General features: G+C 40.1%; 1 protein-coding gene across 3 annotated transcripts in view; it reads left to right on the top strand.

Annotated features, from left to right (window-relative positions):
* Aass (aminoadipate-semialdehyde synthase) overlaps positions 1-17,922 on the top strand; it is a 60,983-nt gene that overhangs the window by 28,971 nt on the left and 14,090 nt on the right. For all 3 annotated transcript variants that reach the window (XM_075953690.1, XM_075953691.1, XM_075953692.1), the window contains exons 12-18: positions 8,770-8,829; positions 11,002-11,069; positions 12,858-12,979; positions 13,158-13,284; positions 14,376-14,486; positions 14,578-14,686; positions 15,701-15,841. In XM_075953690.1, coding sequence (XP_075809805.1) covers positions 8,770-8,829; positions 11,002-11,069; positions 12,858-12,979; positions 13,158-13,284; positions 14,376-14,486; positions 14,578-14,686; positions 15,701-15,841 — 738 coding nt within the window. The remainder of the gene's footprint in view (positions 1-8,769; positions 8,830-11,001; positions 11,070-12,857; positions 12,980-13,157; positions 13,285-14,375; positions 14,487-14,577; positions 14,687-15,700; positions 15,842-17,922) is intronic.

The raw sequence follows: 17,922 nt of genomic DNA, 5'->3' as shown, positions 1-17,922 counted from the left end.
TGTAACCAATGGGTTAACAAGGAGTTATAAGAAGATGAGCACATTAGAAAATACTGTGGAAAGTTATTATTTATTTCTTGATGTGTTTGTATGTGTACATGTGCACACAACAGAATGCTCAAACCATGATGTGCCTGTGGAGGTCAGAGGACGGCTTAGGGGAGATGGTTCCCACTTTCTATAACGTGCCAATGCACTTCTGAGTCTGCAGTGTGTTTGAAGTTGGCTCTTAGGGGAGGCGGTGGCACTAGGGGGGTACTAATGGCAGGTGAGACAAGGCATCAGCTAGAATGGAGACTCAGATACCTTGTTTGTAAAACTGAGTGGTTGTGGTATTTACTTTTAATGGTTCCCCCAGCATTCTAGAGACGTAAATGTCTCAGTGCCTGAATGGCATGTGTCTAGGGAAAAAAGGATTAGTAAATATCTCCAGATGTATTTTATGTTCATTTTCCCTTGTGATTTTTCTCTGCTGGCTAGATTTCTTTTTTAAAGCAATATTTATTATCATTATAATCAATTGTGTGTATTTATGCATGCCTGGGTATATGCGTGTGAGTGCAGATGACCTGCAGAATTCAGAAGAATGCTTCAGATCTGCAAATGTCTTTGTAGTTTCTGTCCTAGGAGCAAGCCTGTCTGTGCATTCTTTAATTTCAGATTAATTTAATGTTCTTATAATTGACTTTTTTTTGGGGGGGAGGGAGAGGTTGTTACTTACCGTTTTGGTAGTTTTCTCTTTCCCTGCTGAGAATCTCCATGTTTTTATCATCATCATCATCACCACCACCACCACCCTCATTGGTTTTTAGAGGCAGAGTTTCTCTGTGTAGCCCCGGTTGTCTTGGAAGTTGCTCTGTAGTACATGCTGGACTTAAACTCAAGGATCCACCTGCCTCTGCCCCCGCAAATGCTGGGATTAAAGGTGTGCGCCACCACACCTCCCAGCCCCAGTGTGGTCCAGTGTGGGTCTCTGTCTCTATCTCCCTCCATCGCCAGATGAAGGTTCTATGGTGATATGCAAGATATTCGTCAGTGTTGCTATAGGATAGGGTCATTTCAGGTTCCCTATCCTCAGCTGCCCAAGGAACTAACTGGGGACATCGCCTTGGGCACCTAGGAGCCACTCTAGGTTCAAGTCTCTTGCCAACCCTAAGGTGGCTCCCTTAACTAAGATATGTGCTTCCCTGCTCCCCTATCCAACCTTCCTTTATCCCAATCATCCTGTTTCCCCAAGTTCCCCCCATCCTCCCCTTCTCACTTTTCTTTCCCCATCTCCCCTTACCTCCATCCCACCCCACCCCCAAGATCCCAATTTTTTGCCCGGCAATTTTGTCTACTTCCCATAGACAGGAGGATAACTATGTGTTTTTTCTTTGGGTTCACCTTATTTAGCTTCTTTAGGATCACACATTATATACTCAGTGACCTTTATTTATGGCTAGAAACCAATTATGAGTGAGTACATCCCATGTTCATCTTTTTGGGTCTGGCTTACCTCACTCAGGATAGTGTTCTCTATTTCCATCCATTTGCATGCAAAATTCGAGAAGTCATTGTTTTTTACCGCAGCATAGTACTCTAATGTGTATATATTCCACACTTTCTTCATCCATTCTTCCATTGAAGGACATGTAGGTTGTTTCCAGGTTCTGGCTATTACAAATAATGCTGCTATGAACATAGTTGAACAAATGTTTTTGTCATATGATAGGGCATCTCTTGGGTATATTCCCAAGAGTGGTATTGCTGGGTCCAGGGGTAGGTTGATCCCGAATTTCCTGAGAAACCACCACACTGATTTCCAAAGTAATTGCACAAGTTTGCATTCCCACCAGCAATGGATGAGTGTACCCCTTCCTCCACAGCCTCTCCAGTAAAGGTTATCTGGTGTTTTTGATTTTAGCCAATCTGACAGGTGTAAGATGATATGTCAAAGTTATTTTGATTTGCATTTCCCTGATCGCTAAGGAGGTTGAGCATGACCTTAAGTGTCTTTTGGCCATTTGAACTTCTTCTGTTGAGAATTCTCTGTTCAGTTCAGTGCCCCATTTTTTTAATTGGGTTAATTAGCATTTTAAAGTCTAGTTTCTTGAGTTCTCTATATATTTTGGAGATCAGACCTTTGTCTGTTGCGGGGTTGGTGAAGATCTTTTCCCAGTCAGTAGGTTGCCTTTTTGTCTTAGTGACAGTGTCCTTTGCTTTACAGAAGCTTCTCAGTTTTAGTAGGTCCCATTTATTCAATGTTGCCCTTAATGTCTGTGCTGCTGGGGTTATACATAGGAAGCGATCTCCTGTGCCCATCTGTTGTAGGGTACTTCCCACTTTCTCTTCTATCAGATTCAGTGTGCTCAGATTGATATTGAGGTCTTTGATCCATTTGGACTTGAGTTTTGTGCATGGTGATAGATATGGGTCTATTTTCATTCTTCTACAGGTTGACATGTAGTTGTGCCAGCACCATTTGTTGAAGATGCTTTCTTTCTTCCATTTGTATTGATAATTTTATTTAAAAAAAGTCTTTGTGATGAAAGAAAGTGAGGTGAAAGATGTAGGGTCCAGGACTGAAATACCACCACAGCTAATTTGAGAACCAAGATGGCTTCTAAGTGATGTGATTGGGTAGCATATACAGTATGGATACACTGGTCAAGCAATATGCAGCAGACAACACAGAGTTGCATCTGCTACTCAGAAGGACATGTAACTTGAAACTCATGAATAGTTTATTTCAAGAATTTCTATTGACTGTTTTCATACCCTAATGGACTGAGTAACCAAAACCATGGGAAGCAAAACTGCAAACAAGGAAACACTGCTGTCTCTTATCCTTCCAGCACTCTGGGAAAATTTAGGATTAGAGTTTGGGAATTGTTTCTGCCTCTGAGAATAGGCTGCGGATTTCATTGTGTTTTGATGATATGAATGTTATATCGTATAACATATAGGGATTCTGGATTGTGATGTTACTGTGAGAAATGGTGAACCTTTTTAGAAGCAGATTTAGACTCAACTTGTTTAGACTCTTACTAAAAATTACACCTCATCTGTGGAACAAGTCAGCTTAAACAGCAATTTGGATCTTTTATCTCTACTTGAGCATTTAATGTACTCTGGTCTGAATATACCCAGTTTGGGGGTCATGGGACAGAAGAGACTTGCATAAGGGCTGACCCCACTTTCTCTGAATCTGCCATTTTTAAACCCCTAGCACACTGGAGTCTAGTTGCTCTAGGCTTGATACATCTCCAACACCTCTTTATTCCAATACCTCTTTACCTTTTGACAATTTGATACAGCCTGGAGTCGTCTGAGTGGAACAACCTTAATTGAATTGTATAGATCAGGCTTTTCTGTGAATTCTGTGGAAAGTCATCTTGATTATTACTTGATGTAGAAGGATCCAGCGTGCCGTTGTCAGCATCATTGCATGGGCAGGTGGTCCTGGGCCGTAGGTAAAAGCTAGTTAAGCATGAGTGAGAAAGACAGCACATAGCATTCCTCTATGGTTTCTTCTTTGAGTTCCTGCCTACACTTCCTTCAATGAAAGACTATAACTGGTAAGCGAGAATGAACTCTTTCCTCCAGTAAGTTGCTTTGGTCAGTGTAGTTTCTGACATTGGCAGAATGAAACCAGAGCATCACCCATGGCTTTTCCTCAAAGCAATACCAAAAATGGGAGACAGCTCTTCCTGTAGATGCTCTTCCATTGTGATGCTTCCCCAGAGCTGCTATCCCTCCCTTTCTGAACCCTCCTGCAGTTATTGTTATTGTAGGCACTATTGTCATTGCCTAAGCTTTGTCTAGGGTTCACACCTAGTATTTAAAGGAGAAATTGTTTGTAAGAGTCCTACATCTAACATGAAACTGTCTGGTACTAACAAGTGGATTGAATCACCTTGCCTCCAGCAGAACGTTGGGAAAGCCAGAAGTATTGGCAGATCCCTGGCTTTGTCATTCTTTTCAATGCAAAAAATGTGTACTTTAGTCCAGTTCTTACCTTGTTGAATATTGATTAATTATGTGGACAGATGTAACTATTAATATTTCTTTTAAAAATGTATACAACACATTTTGATTTTATCTGCCCCACCTCCAACACTGCCCTGAAGCCTGAAATATATCTCCCTTCCCAATTAATATCTAAAAAATAATCTACGGAGGCCTATTAGTAATGCCGTATGCATTGAGTCAGGAGCCATCTCCTAAAGCATGTGTACCTTACCATTGACCCCAACCCCAAAGACAAATGACTCTCCCTCCATTAGTAAGCATCAACTACCAATAGCACCTAGGAACACGGCTTTATGAACCCTTCCTCTATCCGTACTAGCATTCTGACTGTCATGATCTTGTACAGCTTTTGTGTATTCTAAATCAGAATCCCCACACCCCCACTTTTCTCCCCAAGAACTCTCCTCATCCTTCCTTTCAAAGGTTCCATACCTGCTCTTCTGACTTCTAACCCTGGACAATTTTGCTATCTTTTGAAAGTTATTGGTACTTTTTGGGTGAAAAATAAGAATAAGCAACTTTGCGCCTTTCTATCTTTAAATCTATTCTTTGTTAGTTTAAGTTTTATACATATTAAGTTTTATACATATACTGCTTTCTGGTTACTCTCCCTCCTGCCTTCTCCTATGCACCTCCCACCTCCACCAGTCCCTCCTCATCTCTTCTCCCTATTCATTCACTTTGGTTTTGTTTAGAGTTCTTCAGAGTTTAATCAGAGCTTTCTGTGTGATCCTAAGGTGGAGCTAACCATTAGAATTTGGTCTGATGACCAGTAGGCACACACGTGGATACCATGCCTCCCTAATGGCCAGAATTGGTTGGCTGTTAGTCCTGTGAATTCTCCCCCTATGTAGCTGACTGTCAAGAGGGGACAGTACACACAGTCAGCTACTGTGAGTTCATGGTTGTCATATCTGTATTTTATAGAAGATGGTATTTTATAGCCTTACTCTCCCCGTCTAGTCCTACATTCATTTCACCCACTCTCCAGTGAATGGTTTCACCAGCAAGTCTGACTTTACTGTGAAGTTTTCATGATTTTTTATATTAAAGATTTTTATCTATTATAATGGTTGTATTTTTATATATTTTGCATTCATCAAGATTTTATGGTTTTTGTTTTGCTAATGTTATAATTCTGTCAACTGATTTTCAAATCAAACCATCTTTACATTCATAGAATAAACCCAACTGGCTAAAATAATCTTTTATTTATGATCAAAATCAGGTTGCTAGTGGCTATGTCAACATCTGTTTATTTAACTGTTAGTTGACATTTAGTTTTCTGTTTGCAGCTATTACTAACAATTATACTATAAAGTTATTCTGACATATCTCTGTGTTGTGTGTTTGTATGTATGCATTCATACATGCTTGTGTTCATATTACCAGTTAACTGCTATTGAGTTTATACATTGCTTTATCTTATTTGGGATTATTAAATCTGTGTTTATGGATGAGCTTAATCTAGTACTTTATCATGTCTTGCTGCTACATTTGTTTTTATTCTGTTTAATTGGTATATTCTATAGAATAATTTTAGATTTTTAGTGTGTGTGTGTGTGTGTGAGAAAGAGAGAGAGAGAGAGAGAGAGAGAGAGAGAGAGAGAGAGAGAGAGAGAGAGAGAGAGAGAAGAGGTGTGTGGATGTGCATGTGGTATTGCCTGTGTGTGTAATCCATTCTCTCACCTTTGAGTGGGTCCTAGCGCTTGAACTCATTGTCCACATTTGCTCCCTCTCACAAATATGGCAAACACGGTAATAGCCATTACCATATTCTGAATGCTACACCATCTTCAAATTTTTCCACTCAACAAATTAGTCTATTACTTAATTTTTAAAAATAATTGTTTAATTGTATGTGAGTAAGTGTCAGCATGTATCCATGTGTACTATATGCCTGGTACCCATGGAGGCCAGAAAAGGATGCCATATCCCCTGGAACTAGAGTTATAGACCATTGTGAGCCCCCATGTGGGTTCTAAGGACTAAGATTTGTCTTCTGCAAGAGAAACAAGTGCTCTGAACTGCTGAGCCATCTTTCCCGTGCCTACTCCACCACGTTTGGATCTGGTCTCAGTTAAGTTTTTTGGACATGAGCATGAGCAGCCGGATTCTTTCCCAGAGTGTAACACAAATGGATTCTGGTCTAGTTCCGGATAGAGTCCTGCTTCTGTCTGAATACCCATGGTCCCAGACTTTACAATAAGTCTCCCATTGACAGTTTGGTCTTTCCAGTTCTTATCAGAATGGTCTGTTAGCTTTGCTAATGGGTTTTTAAATTTTTATTCTTTTTATTTTTTATTGAGCTCTACATTTTTCTCTGCTCCCCTCCCTGCCTGTCCCCTCCCCTTCAACCCTCTCCCATGGTCCCCATGCTCCAAAATTACTCAGGAGATCTTGTCTTTTTCTACTTCTCATGTAGATTAGATCTATGTAAGTCTCTCTTAGGGTCCTTATTGTTGTCTAAGTTCTCTGGGATTGTGATTTGTAGGCTGGTTTTCTTTGCTTTATGTTTAGAAACCACGTATGAGTGAGTACATGTTGTAATTGTCTTTCTGTGTCTGGATTACCTCACTCAAAATAATGTTTGCTAGTGGATATTTGAGGACTCCGTAAGCTAACAGGTTTCCATACTCTTCTATGTTTTTCTAATACACTTGCTTCAAAGGACTGAGGCTCTTATGGTCCAGTTTATCATAGCAATCTCCCCGCTTCTTTGTACCAATTCTCTAAATAGTTTTTTTCTCATTGCTGTGATTAAATACCTGATAAGAAGCAACTAAGAGAAGAAAGGTTTATTTCAGAACAAGGCAGAAAGAATGACCTTCAGTTGTGAGCATGGAATGGCTTGATCATACTGGGAAGAACAGGAAGTGGAGATAGGACAAAAAACAAAGATGAACTGCAGACCTCAAGGTCTACCCTCAGTAACCCTCTTTTCTTCAGTCCCCAAAAGCTCTACACTTTTCCAAAACAAACAGTACTCCCACCTGAAGACCAAGTGCTCAAACACATGAGCCGAGGGGAACTTTTAGTTACAAACTGTAGCAAGAACTATTTTAGAGTTTATATAATACCCTATTTCCCCCTCTTTATGACTTTTTTAATCATTTTTTTCCTTGAAAGCAGACTTTTCCCCCTTCATAATATATGCTAATTATGGCTTCCTTCCCTCTACTCCTTCCAGTTCCTCTCCACCTCCCTTCCCATCTGGCTCCACCGCCTCTCTGTCTCTCATCTGAAAACAGACTTCTATGGGACAATAAAACAGTGAAATAAGAGAAAGCAAAATAACTTGTCAGAATTTGATGAAAGAAACAGAAAGCAAAGAGTGCAAAAGAAGGCTCAAGGAAGAGAGACCCACTCGTTTTCATACTCAAGAATCCCATAAAAAGATTAAACTGGAAGCCATAATATATACACAGAGGATCTGGTGCAGACTCACGTAGGCCCTGTGCCAGTTCATATGTGCATTGGTCATGTTGGTATGGAAAGCCTTGTTTTCTTGATGTCCTTCATCCCCTCTGGTTCTTATAGTCTCTCTGCCTCGTCTTCTACAGGGCTCCCTGGACTTTGTGGGAGAGGATTTGATGGAAACACCCCAGTTAGGGCTGAAAGTTCCAAGGTCTCTCACTCTGCATAGTACCTGGTTGTGGCTTTCTGTGTTTGTTTCTGTTTGCTGCGAGAGGAAGCTTCTCTGTGATGATGACTGAGTAAGGCACTGATGTATGAGTGTAGCAGAATGTCATTAGGGGTCATTTTACTGTACTTTTGTTTGTTTTAAACTATTTACTTAAAGTCTGTACAGAGTCTATGGTATTACAGGGCACAGGCTTTGGAATTATAAGGAAGTTTTTTCCCCCCTGGGATTCAATAGATATTTGTTGATTATCTGCTTCAGGCTCAGGAAAACAAGTTTACATTCTGTTTCTAGCATCTCCTCTGTAAGTTTTGTTTATTTGGGTAACTGTTCTAGACCTCAGCCTAGGAATGGTAGAGAAAGACAGTTTCAGTTTCATCTTTGAATATCTGAGGTAACAGTTCCGACTGATACTCTGTTACTTGGGAACAAGAGTTCTGGGTCTTGGTAAAAGGAGAAGGCTTCTCGGGTGTTAATACGGGAGATGTGGCCCAGGCTGATCACAGCTTGAATTCCAGCATATGCAAGGCAGAAGCGGGCAGATCTCTGTGAGTTCAAGGCCAGCCTGGGCTATGCAGGTAGACCCTGTCTTTCTGAGTCTATCTTCAAGAAAATGGACAGAGTTTATAGGCGTCATTTTTAGCTCTATTTGTTCAAGCCATTATCCCTAAGAGTTTGAAATGTGTGGTCCCACAGAACTAAATTTGGCCAAAGGGTGACGTCTGCTATAAGGTTGGTGAGCTTGACTACTCACGGAGCAGTTTAAACTTAGGGGTGGGACAGAGGTACTCAGAAAGCAGATTATGGCTTTAATGCTTGAGGAATTTGAAACGCATTCAATATAATACCACTGATTGCTTGTGAAAGAGTTTTTGTGTGTTCTCAGCAAGCAAAGATGATTAGAATCAAATTTGAGTTTTAAAATTGGACCTTGCCTTGAAGCGCTATATTCCTGGATACAGAATTATCTACAGATTTCTATGACCAATTATTTATATTTAGCAGTATTCAGAAAATCTTTTTCTTTAAGCAAAACTTTGTTGTGTTTAGAAAATGCCATCGAGCCGCTCCTGAGCTTTCATTTCATCTCTACCCATTCTCTGTCGTTGCAGTTGCTATCAGATGCGTCGCAGCCCCTTGAAAGCCAGAACTTCTCTCCAGTGGTCCGAGATGTAAGTTACGAGAACTTCCTGTGAATGTAGCCTTTTCTACTATCTTTCCTTCTCCCCTTTTCCTTGTGTATTTGTTCTTTTTCCTCTGTACGCAGAGTTCTCCTGTCTCAACTGCCAGTTCCAAAATAATCACTCAGGACTTAATATGCATTATAAATGCTCAGTCAATATCTCAGGCTTATTACTGACTAGTTCTTACAACATAACCTATTTTCCTTTTATTTTAATTTATTTTTAAATTTCATTTTACATTCAATCCACAGTTCTCCCCCCAAACCCCTCCGCTTGCCTCTCTTCTTACCTCCCCCAAACCCATCCCCCCACCCACTCCTCCCAACAGGTAATGGCTCCCATCTGGCACTTAAGTTGGGGCAGGACCAAGCCCCTTCTCCTGCATTAAGGCTGAGCATAGCATCCCACCATAGGGAATGAGCTCAAATAAGCTAGCTCATGCATCAGGGATAGATCTGGTCCTACTGCCAGTTGCCTCACAGATAGTCTAAGCTCCATATGTGGGAGTCGCTGTCTCCCACATATGGAGGGCCTAGTTCAGTCCCATGGAAGCTCCACAGCTGTTTCCATGAGTGTGGATCAACTGTCTATGTAGATTTCTCTAGCATGATCTTCACCTCTTTTGCTCATATATTTCCTCCTTCCTCTCTTTGGATTTCCGGAGTTCCTCCTGGTGCTTGGTTGTGATCTCTGCATCTGATTCCATCAGTTTCTGGATAAAGGCTGTATGATGATAGTTAGGGTGTTCACCAATCTGATTACAGGGGAAAGCCAGATTAGGCTCCCTCTCCACTATTGCTAGGAGTCTTAACTAGGGTCATCATTGTGGATTCTTGGGAATTTTCCCAGCACCAGTTTTCTCCCTAATTCCATAGTGGCTTTCTCCATCAAGATCTCTCTTTTGTTGCTCTCTCACTCTGTCCTTCTTCCCCCTCAACCATCCCATTCCCTCATGTTCTCATCTCCTATTCCCTTCCCTTTACCATCCCTCCTTACTCCCAGTTTACCCAGGAGGTCTCATCTAATTCCCTTGCCTGAAAGATCCATGTGTTTCCTTGTTCCCTAGCTTGTCTGGATCTGTGGACTGTAGGCTGGTAATTCTTTGCTTTGCACCTCTTATCCACTTAGGAGTGAGACAATACTGTGTTGGTCTTTCTGAGTCTGGGTTACCCCATTCAGGATGATTTTTTCAAGTTTCATCCATTTTCCTACAAATTTCATGATGTCATTGTTTTTAACAGCTAAGGAATATTCCATTGTGCAATTGTACCACATTTTCTTTATCCATTCTTCAGTGGAAGGGCATCTGGGTTGTTTCCAAATAATGCTGCTATGAGCATTGTTGAACAAGTATCCCTGTGGTATGATTGAGTGTTCTTTAACTTTACCCGTTTCTATTCACCTATGTGCTGCCCTGAGGCTTGTGGCATTTACCTCTATCTCATTTTGTGTCTGGCTGACTGGCGACTCTTCTGACTCCACCCTTCTTCCTCCCAGGATCCTCTTGGTCTAATTTTTTTGCCTAACCTCCTTCCACCCAGCTATAGGCAGTCAGCTCTTTATTAGCCAATAAGAGTAATATACAGTCACAGTGTACTAAAAGATTGTTCCACAATACTCCTCCCTTCCCCAGCCCTGTTGTGAGGAGCGACAGGCCGCTTCCCTGCCGCCCCAGCTCCCGGCTGCCTAGCTAGCTTATGCCCCGAAATAATTACATGGAAACTGTATTCTTTTAAACACTGCCTGGTCCATTAGTTCCAGCCTCTTATTGGCTAGCTCTTACATATTGATCTAACCCATTTCTAATAATCTGTGTAACACCACAAGGTGGCTTACCAGGAAAGATCTTAACTTGCATCTGTCTGGAGTGGGAGAATCATGGCGACTGCCTAACTCGGCTTCTTTCTCCCAGCATTCTGTTCTGTCTACTCCACCCACCTAAGGGCTGGCCTATCAAATGGGCCAAGGCAGTTTCTTTATTAACCAATGAATTTTATATAAAACAGAATACTCTCCTCCATCACAGCCCTTCTCTTATGTCTCCCTCCTCTCTATTCTCTTCTCCTCCCTCGTATTTCTCTTGTTTTGTCTCTTCTGTCAGCCATGTTTCTAGGACCAGAATGTTGGATACTAAAGAAATATCTTATTATACATGTCTAGGCAGTGATTACATCCAATGGTATATTGACTGACAAATACAAATATATCCAGAAACTCCGAGAAAGCAGGTAAGTAATTTATTCTTACCTTGGGTTTGATGAGTGTGCATAAAGGTTTCAGTGATAGTTATTAATGCTAGATTTATATAGCATGTGAAGGTTGACAGTGTTTGAAATCCAAAGCAAGCAACTAGCTGAAGCCAATGTGAGTTCTTTTTCTCTGAAGAGCAGTAAGCATCCTCACAGCCATTAACATCTGAGGGGGTCTGGCCTGTAACTGAGGAGAAGCTGAACAATGCGCTATTGCATTGTTTTGTGTTTTCTCTTCAATTCATACATTGTGATTTCTAAATTATTATTTTCAAAGGAAATGAGCATATTAACCCTTCCTGTGGCACTTTCTGCTGGGGTTTCATGGAAGATTCGGACTTTCTTTTGTTCAGTATAATGTTTGGTAAAGTGAGACCATGAGTAGACATTAGTAGAGACAGTGCAGTAGGAAAATGCTGAGAGGAGAAAGCTGCCTAAAATAGCCCAGGAATCTACTAAGGGCTCAGCCAGCACTCTACTTCCTTCTTTTCAGTGGTTCTTGCCACAAGAGATGAAGAGGCGGCGTGCCAGGATCAGGGTTCCCTATTCATGTGCTTCTCTTGCATGTGTTGGTTTGCTCAGAACTGCTGAATCTAATGTGGCAACGGTATCTTCTGGAATAAAACACCGAGTATTTTTCCTTCTAAAATCAAATTATCTCTATAGTTCTGTAGGAGAGTTTCTTATAGAGAAGCCTTCTTGTTTGCTTGTTATTCCCAATTCATTTTATTCCTATTACCTGATGATGTCTTACTGTGATAGGGATGATGTGTCAACCAGCCAGCCATTTCTTTAGTCTATGCACCAGATTTCCTGGGGCACCTGCTCTGATTGGCTGCAGTTGCTGGAACTTTTTATTTCCATCCTCTAATGTATTCTTATGCCAGGAATCTGATAATGGAGATCTGGGAAGGGAATTTACTTTATTTTGATTGTTAACTTATTCGTGGATACTTTTCATTGCTTAGTGCAGTGATTAGTGACTTGGAATTTGGGATTTAGGGGCATGGTTGATGTCGAATCTGAGTAGATTTCTAAAAATATGTTTTGAACATTTCATATTTATGCATCAAAATGTTTCATTTATAGAAATCATATTAGGTACTACTGGAAAGACTATCTAATAAGCCGATAGCTGTAGTTCTCTCAGAGGTTAAAAGGGATGGTGGTAGTGGGTAACAGAAATCTTATCAGTCACATGCATGAGTCAAGAGTAGTGGGGGCATCTTACATTCACACTTGTTTACTTTTAACAGAATCAATGGTTCAAGAAGTCAAGTCCTTTCTAGTCTTAATTTCTTAAATTAGTTGAAAGATACTTGACAAGACAGTTTTTGACGTAGTTAACAGATTGATCAATGAAGCTGTTTTTCCTTGGACTGCTGTGAAAAGGAGATAAGGTTTCCAGCACCGAGACTCAGCATAGTAGTGAACAAGCAAGTCTGGGAGGATAAAGAATGAAACAAGTTCCTCAGCTTCTCACTTGTAAGTAGAGGAGAAGAAAACAGTCCAGTTCTCATTCTGGCCCTCAGAATTCATGGAAGTTGGTAGACATCGGGCATCTCAGATGTCAGGGTCTATCATACAAGATCTAAAACAAATAACGAAAAGCATTGGCTTAAGGCCTTCCTGTTGGAGTTTCTACTGTAAGTGATGCAGGAAGATTTTGTTGCCTCATCATCTAACGTTGTGTATAATTTGGGGATATAAAACTTCTGTTATTTAAAAGAAATTTTAATTACTCCCTTCTTTTGTCTTTTTAAACAGAGAACGCATTCAATCCCTTTCAATGAGTACCAAGAAGAAGGTGTTGGTGCTTGGGTCTGGCTATGTGTCTGGGCCTGTTTTAGAATATCTGTCAAGAGACAACAATATAGAAATAACAGTAGGTAAATAGGTCTTAACTCCTTTTTTAAAAAAAAGAAGATAACTAACTTCATTGCATGTTGAATCTGAATTTTAGCTGACTTTTATCTCTAAGTTTTGGAAAGCTATTTTGTGGAGATAGGGAAATGTGTCTAAAGGGAGGAAATCTAAAAAAAATGTACTTTTGTGTTCTCAAAATAGGCTCTGACATGACAAATCAAATACAACAGTTAAGCAAGAAATACAATATTAACCCTGTTAGCGTGAACGTTGGTAAACAAGAAGAGAAGCTGCAATCCTTGGTAGCATCACATGACCTTGTTATCAGGTATTTGGCAACAGAAAGTCCTGAGTGTGTTTTATTGCATTTATCTTCTATAAATTCTCTCTGCCTTTCTTTCCCCCTTTCCCTTCCCTCTTATGTCTTTTCCTTTCTCATAAACATTTAACTGAAGAACATATGTATGAAAATATAGAAAGTATAACTACATATGGGTGTGATGGTACATTCCCATATTCCTAGAGCTTGTTTACTTGCTTGAAGCTAAAGATTGAAAATTTGAGGCCAGCTTGGGCTAATTAATAATATTTTCTCTCTCTCTCTCTCTCTCTCTCTCTCTCTCTCTCTCTCTCTCTCTCACCACACACACACACACACACACACACACATATACACATACACACATGGATAAAAAAAATTATGTTGCTCAACGAATACCTACAAAATTAACACTATTCATGTCAAGAAACAATATTGATAATATCCCACAAGCCTTCTTATTAACCTTTTGTTGCTTTTGTCTTTATCCCTTAGAGTAAACACTGTTCTTCTAACAATAGATTAGATTTTACATGTTTTCAAAGTTTGTATAGTTGATTCATTCAGTATGCCCTTGTTTATGACAGCCTTCATGCATTTGATATTGTAATTATGAGAACTGACTGTGTATGCCCTACTGTGTGAATATACCATTAACACTATTGTGACTTTGATAGAATTTAGTTGCTTTTGATTTTGGCTGTTATGCTGTTGATAGAATTTAGGTGCTTTTGATTTTGGCTGTTATGCTGTATACTTAGTATTTGTCTTTTGGCAGTTGTATGTATGCTCTGTGTTAGAAAGCTAGAAATAAAATATCTGGATCATATTTGTGTTGTTCATGTGGCCCCTGTGTACATACATGCACATAATAAATAACTGTAAAAATTTTTTAAAGTATAGAAAGGGTTAGTAAAGATTGTTATGTGGTAGGCAGCAGGATGAATATGTTCTGCAGTCCAGAAGACCTTGGTCATTGCTGAGAGAATTGCTAAATTTGGGCAGTTTCTCAGGACTGTAGTACATACAGTTCAAACACCCTGGAAGGGAGGGAGGGTTGGGATCCAAAGCTTCTGATTTCCTTCTCCCTCTGTTTCAAGCTTGTTGCCTTATGTTTTGCATCCTGTCGTGGCCAAGGCATGCATCTCAAACAGAGTCAACATGATCACGGCAAGCTACATCACACCAGCCATGAAAGAACTGGAAAAGAGGTGAGTCTCCACTTCTGGGAAGGTGCCTCCAGAGGCCGTGTTCCTTGTTGGTGTCTGACCTTTACATTTTCTTGTTTTCCGCCTGTGGCAGTGTGGATGACGCCGGCATCACAGTCATTGGTGAATTGGGATTAGATCCTGGTCTTGACCACATGCTGGCAATGGAAACAATTGATAAGGCCAAAGAGCTGGGAGCCACGGTGAGCCCAGTTCCTGTGCAGAATTCTACTTAGGAAAGCACTGAAGATCAAGCTTCCTCCGCAGAGATGGGATTTTCCTTTGCATCTCATTAGTGGTCTTCTGTACTACAGCCATCCTTTGACTAGGAACCGCAAAAACTGCAGCATCTACAGATACATTTGCAGAGTACACAACTTGAGCTTTCTTTGTAACTGAGTGTTGGAGAGATAGACGTTACCGTAACATCCTTGTTTCATAAAGACTTTTGTCTTTGAGATAGATTTTCTGATGCTTGACATTTAAAAGTGAGAAAAAATTGGCATATTAGTCTGTTGTTTATGAAGCATTTATATATGACAGAATTACTATCTATGTAGATATAGTCACTCAAATTAAGTGCTTTAATTTTTGGCATACGCCCAGACATATATATGCATATATATGTATATATACACATAAGTATGTATTTTTTTAATATAAAAGTTGTAGGACCAAGCCAAGAAAAAGTGAGTTAATAGTTGAATTTTAATTCAGTTATTTTAAAGCTTTGTCTTACTTTCATTTATGCACACATACATATATGTTTGCATGCATGGATACACATATATGTGGATGCCCTCAGAGGTCAAAAGAGGGTGTTAGAGTCTCTGAAGCTGGCTGGAGTTACAGGAAGTTGTAAGTTGACCAATGTGAGTGTTGGAAACCAAATTTGGTCCTCTGCAAGAAGAGCAATCACTCTTAACTCCTAATTCATCCCTCCAGTTCTAATAGTGGAATTTTTAAATGATCAAAATTTTAGCCATTATCTTTAGTGGATATATTATATAATTCATATTTTTGCATATATCATATATATACTTTCACATATATATGTGTGTAGTTCTTGTTAAGCATTTGTCTTTGAGAATATATATTTAAAAGCCTCAATCACTTCAAAACATAAACCATGATAAAAAACATACTAATTGATATCATTAACCCTAACTGAAAAATAATAATTCTTCTAAATATTATTGATTCTTCCTTATTTGTAGGTTGAGTCTTATGTTTCCTACTGCGGCGGCCTCCCGGCCCCTGAATATTCAGACAATCCATTGCGATACAAATTCAGCTGGAGCCCAGTGGGAGTCTTGATGAACATCATGCAGCCCGCTAGCTATCTGCTCAATGGGAAGGTAAAGGAGCATCATGGACACCTTAGAGATAAAAGCCTGAGGCGGTAGCTGGGGGACTCTGAGCATCCCCCCCCCCACATACACACCATAGCGGTGCTGTCTGATGGCAGCTACCGGCTCTCCCTTGTCTTCTCTGCTGCCCCCCAGTGTTTATTATTCTGTTCCATTTAATGAGGTCACCTTGATTGTTTCCAACCCATCCCATGTTCATTCTTTCTTCTTGGCTGCTTCTGTAAATGAATTTCTTATCTTCTTTGCCTAGGTAAATGCTGGTTATTTGTTCAAGTAATTTCAGTATGACACAAACTTCAGTAAGACTTTGAAACTGGTACCAGGGATTGTCGTATTGACTGACTGACTTTCCTGATTTCAGAGAATGCATGGCTACAAAGTGCCCCTTTGCATGGGAGGTTTGGTCCTTCAGAGAATAAAACTAACAGCTCTTCCCTGTTTGCTATCTAACACCGTTATTGGTATTACTTTTACTCTTTTATAATAATAAGATTAAGGCATAGTGAGGATGATTTAGGCCATCACCTGAGACTCAACCCTGGTTTCCACTAATTACAAAGCTATTAAAATTGTTTCTACGTTAATTTATTATTGTATGTATATGTGTGCACAAACATCCATAACCGTGGGAGCCACGGTGCCCATCTAGAGGTAAAGGGTGCACATCTTCAATCCCAGCATTCAGAAGGCAGAATCAAGTAGATCTCTGTGAGTTCAAGGCCAACCTTGTCTACAGAGAGTGTTCTAGGAGCTGATTCTCTCCTACTATGTAGGTTCAAACCCAGATCCTCAAGTTTGGTAGCAAGTGTCCTTATTAGCTGAATCACGTCCTTAACTCCTCCAAAGCCAATTCTTTTCCCAGATTCCATTTTGTTGTTGTTTTGAGGGGAGTTAGAAACTGGATTAAGCAACTGTAAACCAAGGAAGAATTCTTCCAAAGTATAATTTATCACAGAACTGCAGACCAGAATTCAGTTGCCTCCCGTGTGGAGAGATTGAGGCTGGGAAGCAGAGTGTAGTGGGAGAGGATGTGAGAGCATGGCTGTAAGGAGGAAGACAAGTTGAGGGAGCCCCACCTGCAGTTAGAGAATGCAAGGGACAGAGGAGGCCTCAACAGTACAGCTGACCCTCTGTGTATGTGTGCTTCTGACTCTAAGGAAAACTCACATTTGGGGAAAAAATGTATTAAGATTGAGGGTTCATTTGTGAATCAGGTATCCTAGGCATCTCTTTGACCTTGCTTCAGGATAAAAAATGCATTCAGAGCTATATGAAAAAAGAATTTTTCCAATATTCATATTTTCAATTTATTCGTGAATCTAAATATTTTCCAATACTAAAGGTTTTTTTCTTAAAGTTTTGAATTTTATACTGATACATGCAGGAATGGCATACAATGTAACACGTTTATTTATGCAAGAATTATGTCAGTGCAATTAGCATAATAATTACCTCAAACATTTGTTTTTATTTTTGTGGTAAGATCATTTGAATATTCCTTTTCCAGATAATATTTAGGGAGAGAGGAATAAGGAAAGATTTGTTAGGAGGTATAAAATTACCAGTAGCTAAAAGGAAGGAGTTCATTTACATAGGGTGAATATAGTTAGCAATCACATAGTCTGTATTTGAGAGGATTTCCGATGATTCAAGGTGAATGTTTCTATCAGCCTTGGTCACTGATGTCTGTGACATCAGTGTGACTCACAGATGTAGCGGCACAGTGAATGCATCCTAATGAGAGTTTGAAAAGAATGGATGCCTAAACCTCGCTCCCAAAGATTTTGGACTTTGGAGAATTTTCAAAGCTCACCAAGAGATGTTTAGCAAGCAACTGAACTTCAGAACAAAAAGCTTAGTAACCAGAGAATCACAGTTATGTCAAACACTACAGCTATGTCAAGCGGGATATTTTAGAGGGATGCTTTAAGATGAGAAAGACACTTCTAGGTTCTGGTGCCCATGTTGACATCCTTCACAGTGTCTCCAGAGACCAGGCACCAGGCACTGCTGTGTGAGGGAGCACGGAAATTTCATGCCTGACATCCTACCAATCACACTCCCTCAGC

This window comes from Microtus pennsylvanicus, chromosome 19, assembly GCF_037038515.1.
Source record: "Microtus pennsylvanicus isolate mMicPen1 chromosome 19, mMicPen1.hap1, whole genome shotgun sequence".
NCBI classification, from domain to species: domain Eukaryota; kingdom Metazoa; phylum Chordata; class Mammalia; order Rodentia; family Cricetidae; genus Microtus; species Microtus pennsylvanicus.
Note: the sequence above shows the minus strand (reverse complement) of the source record. Positions and strands in the feature narration are given on the sequence as shown.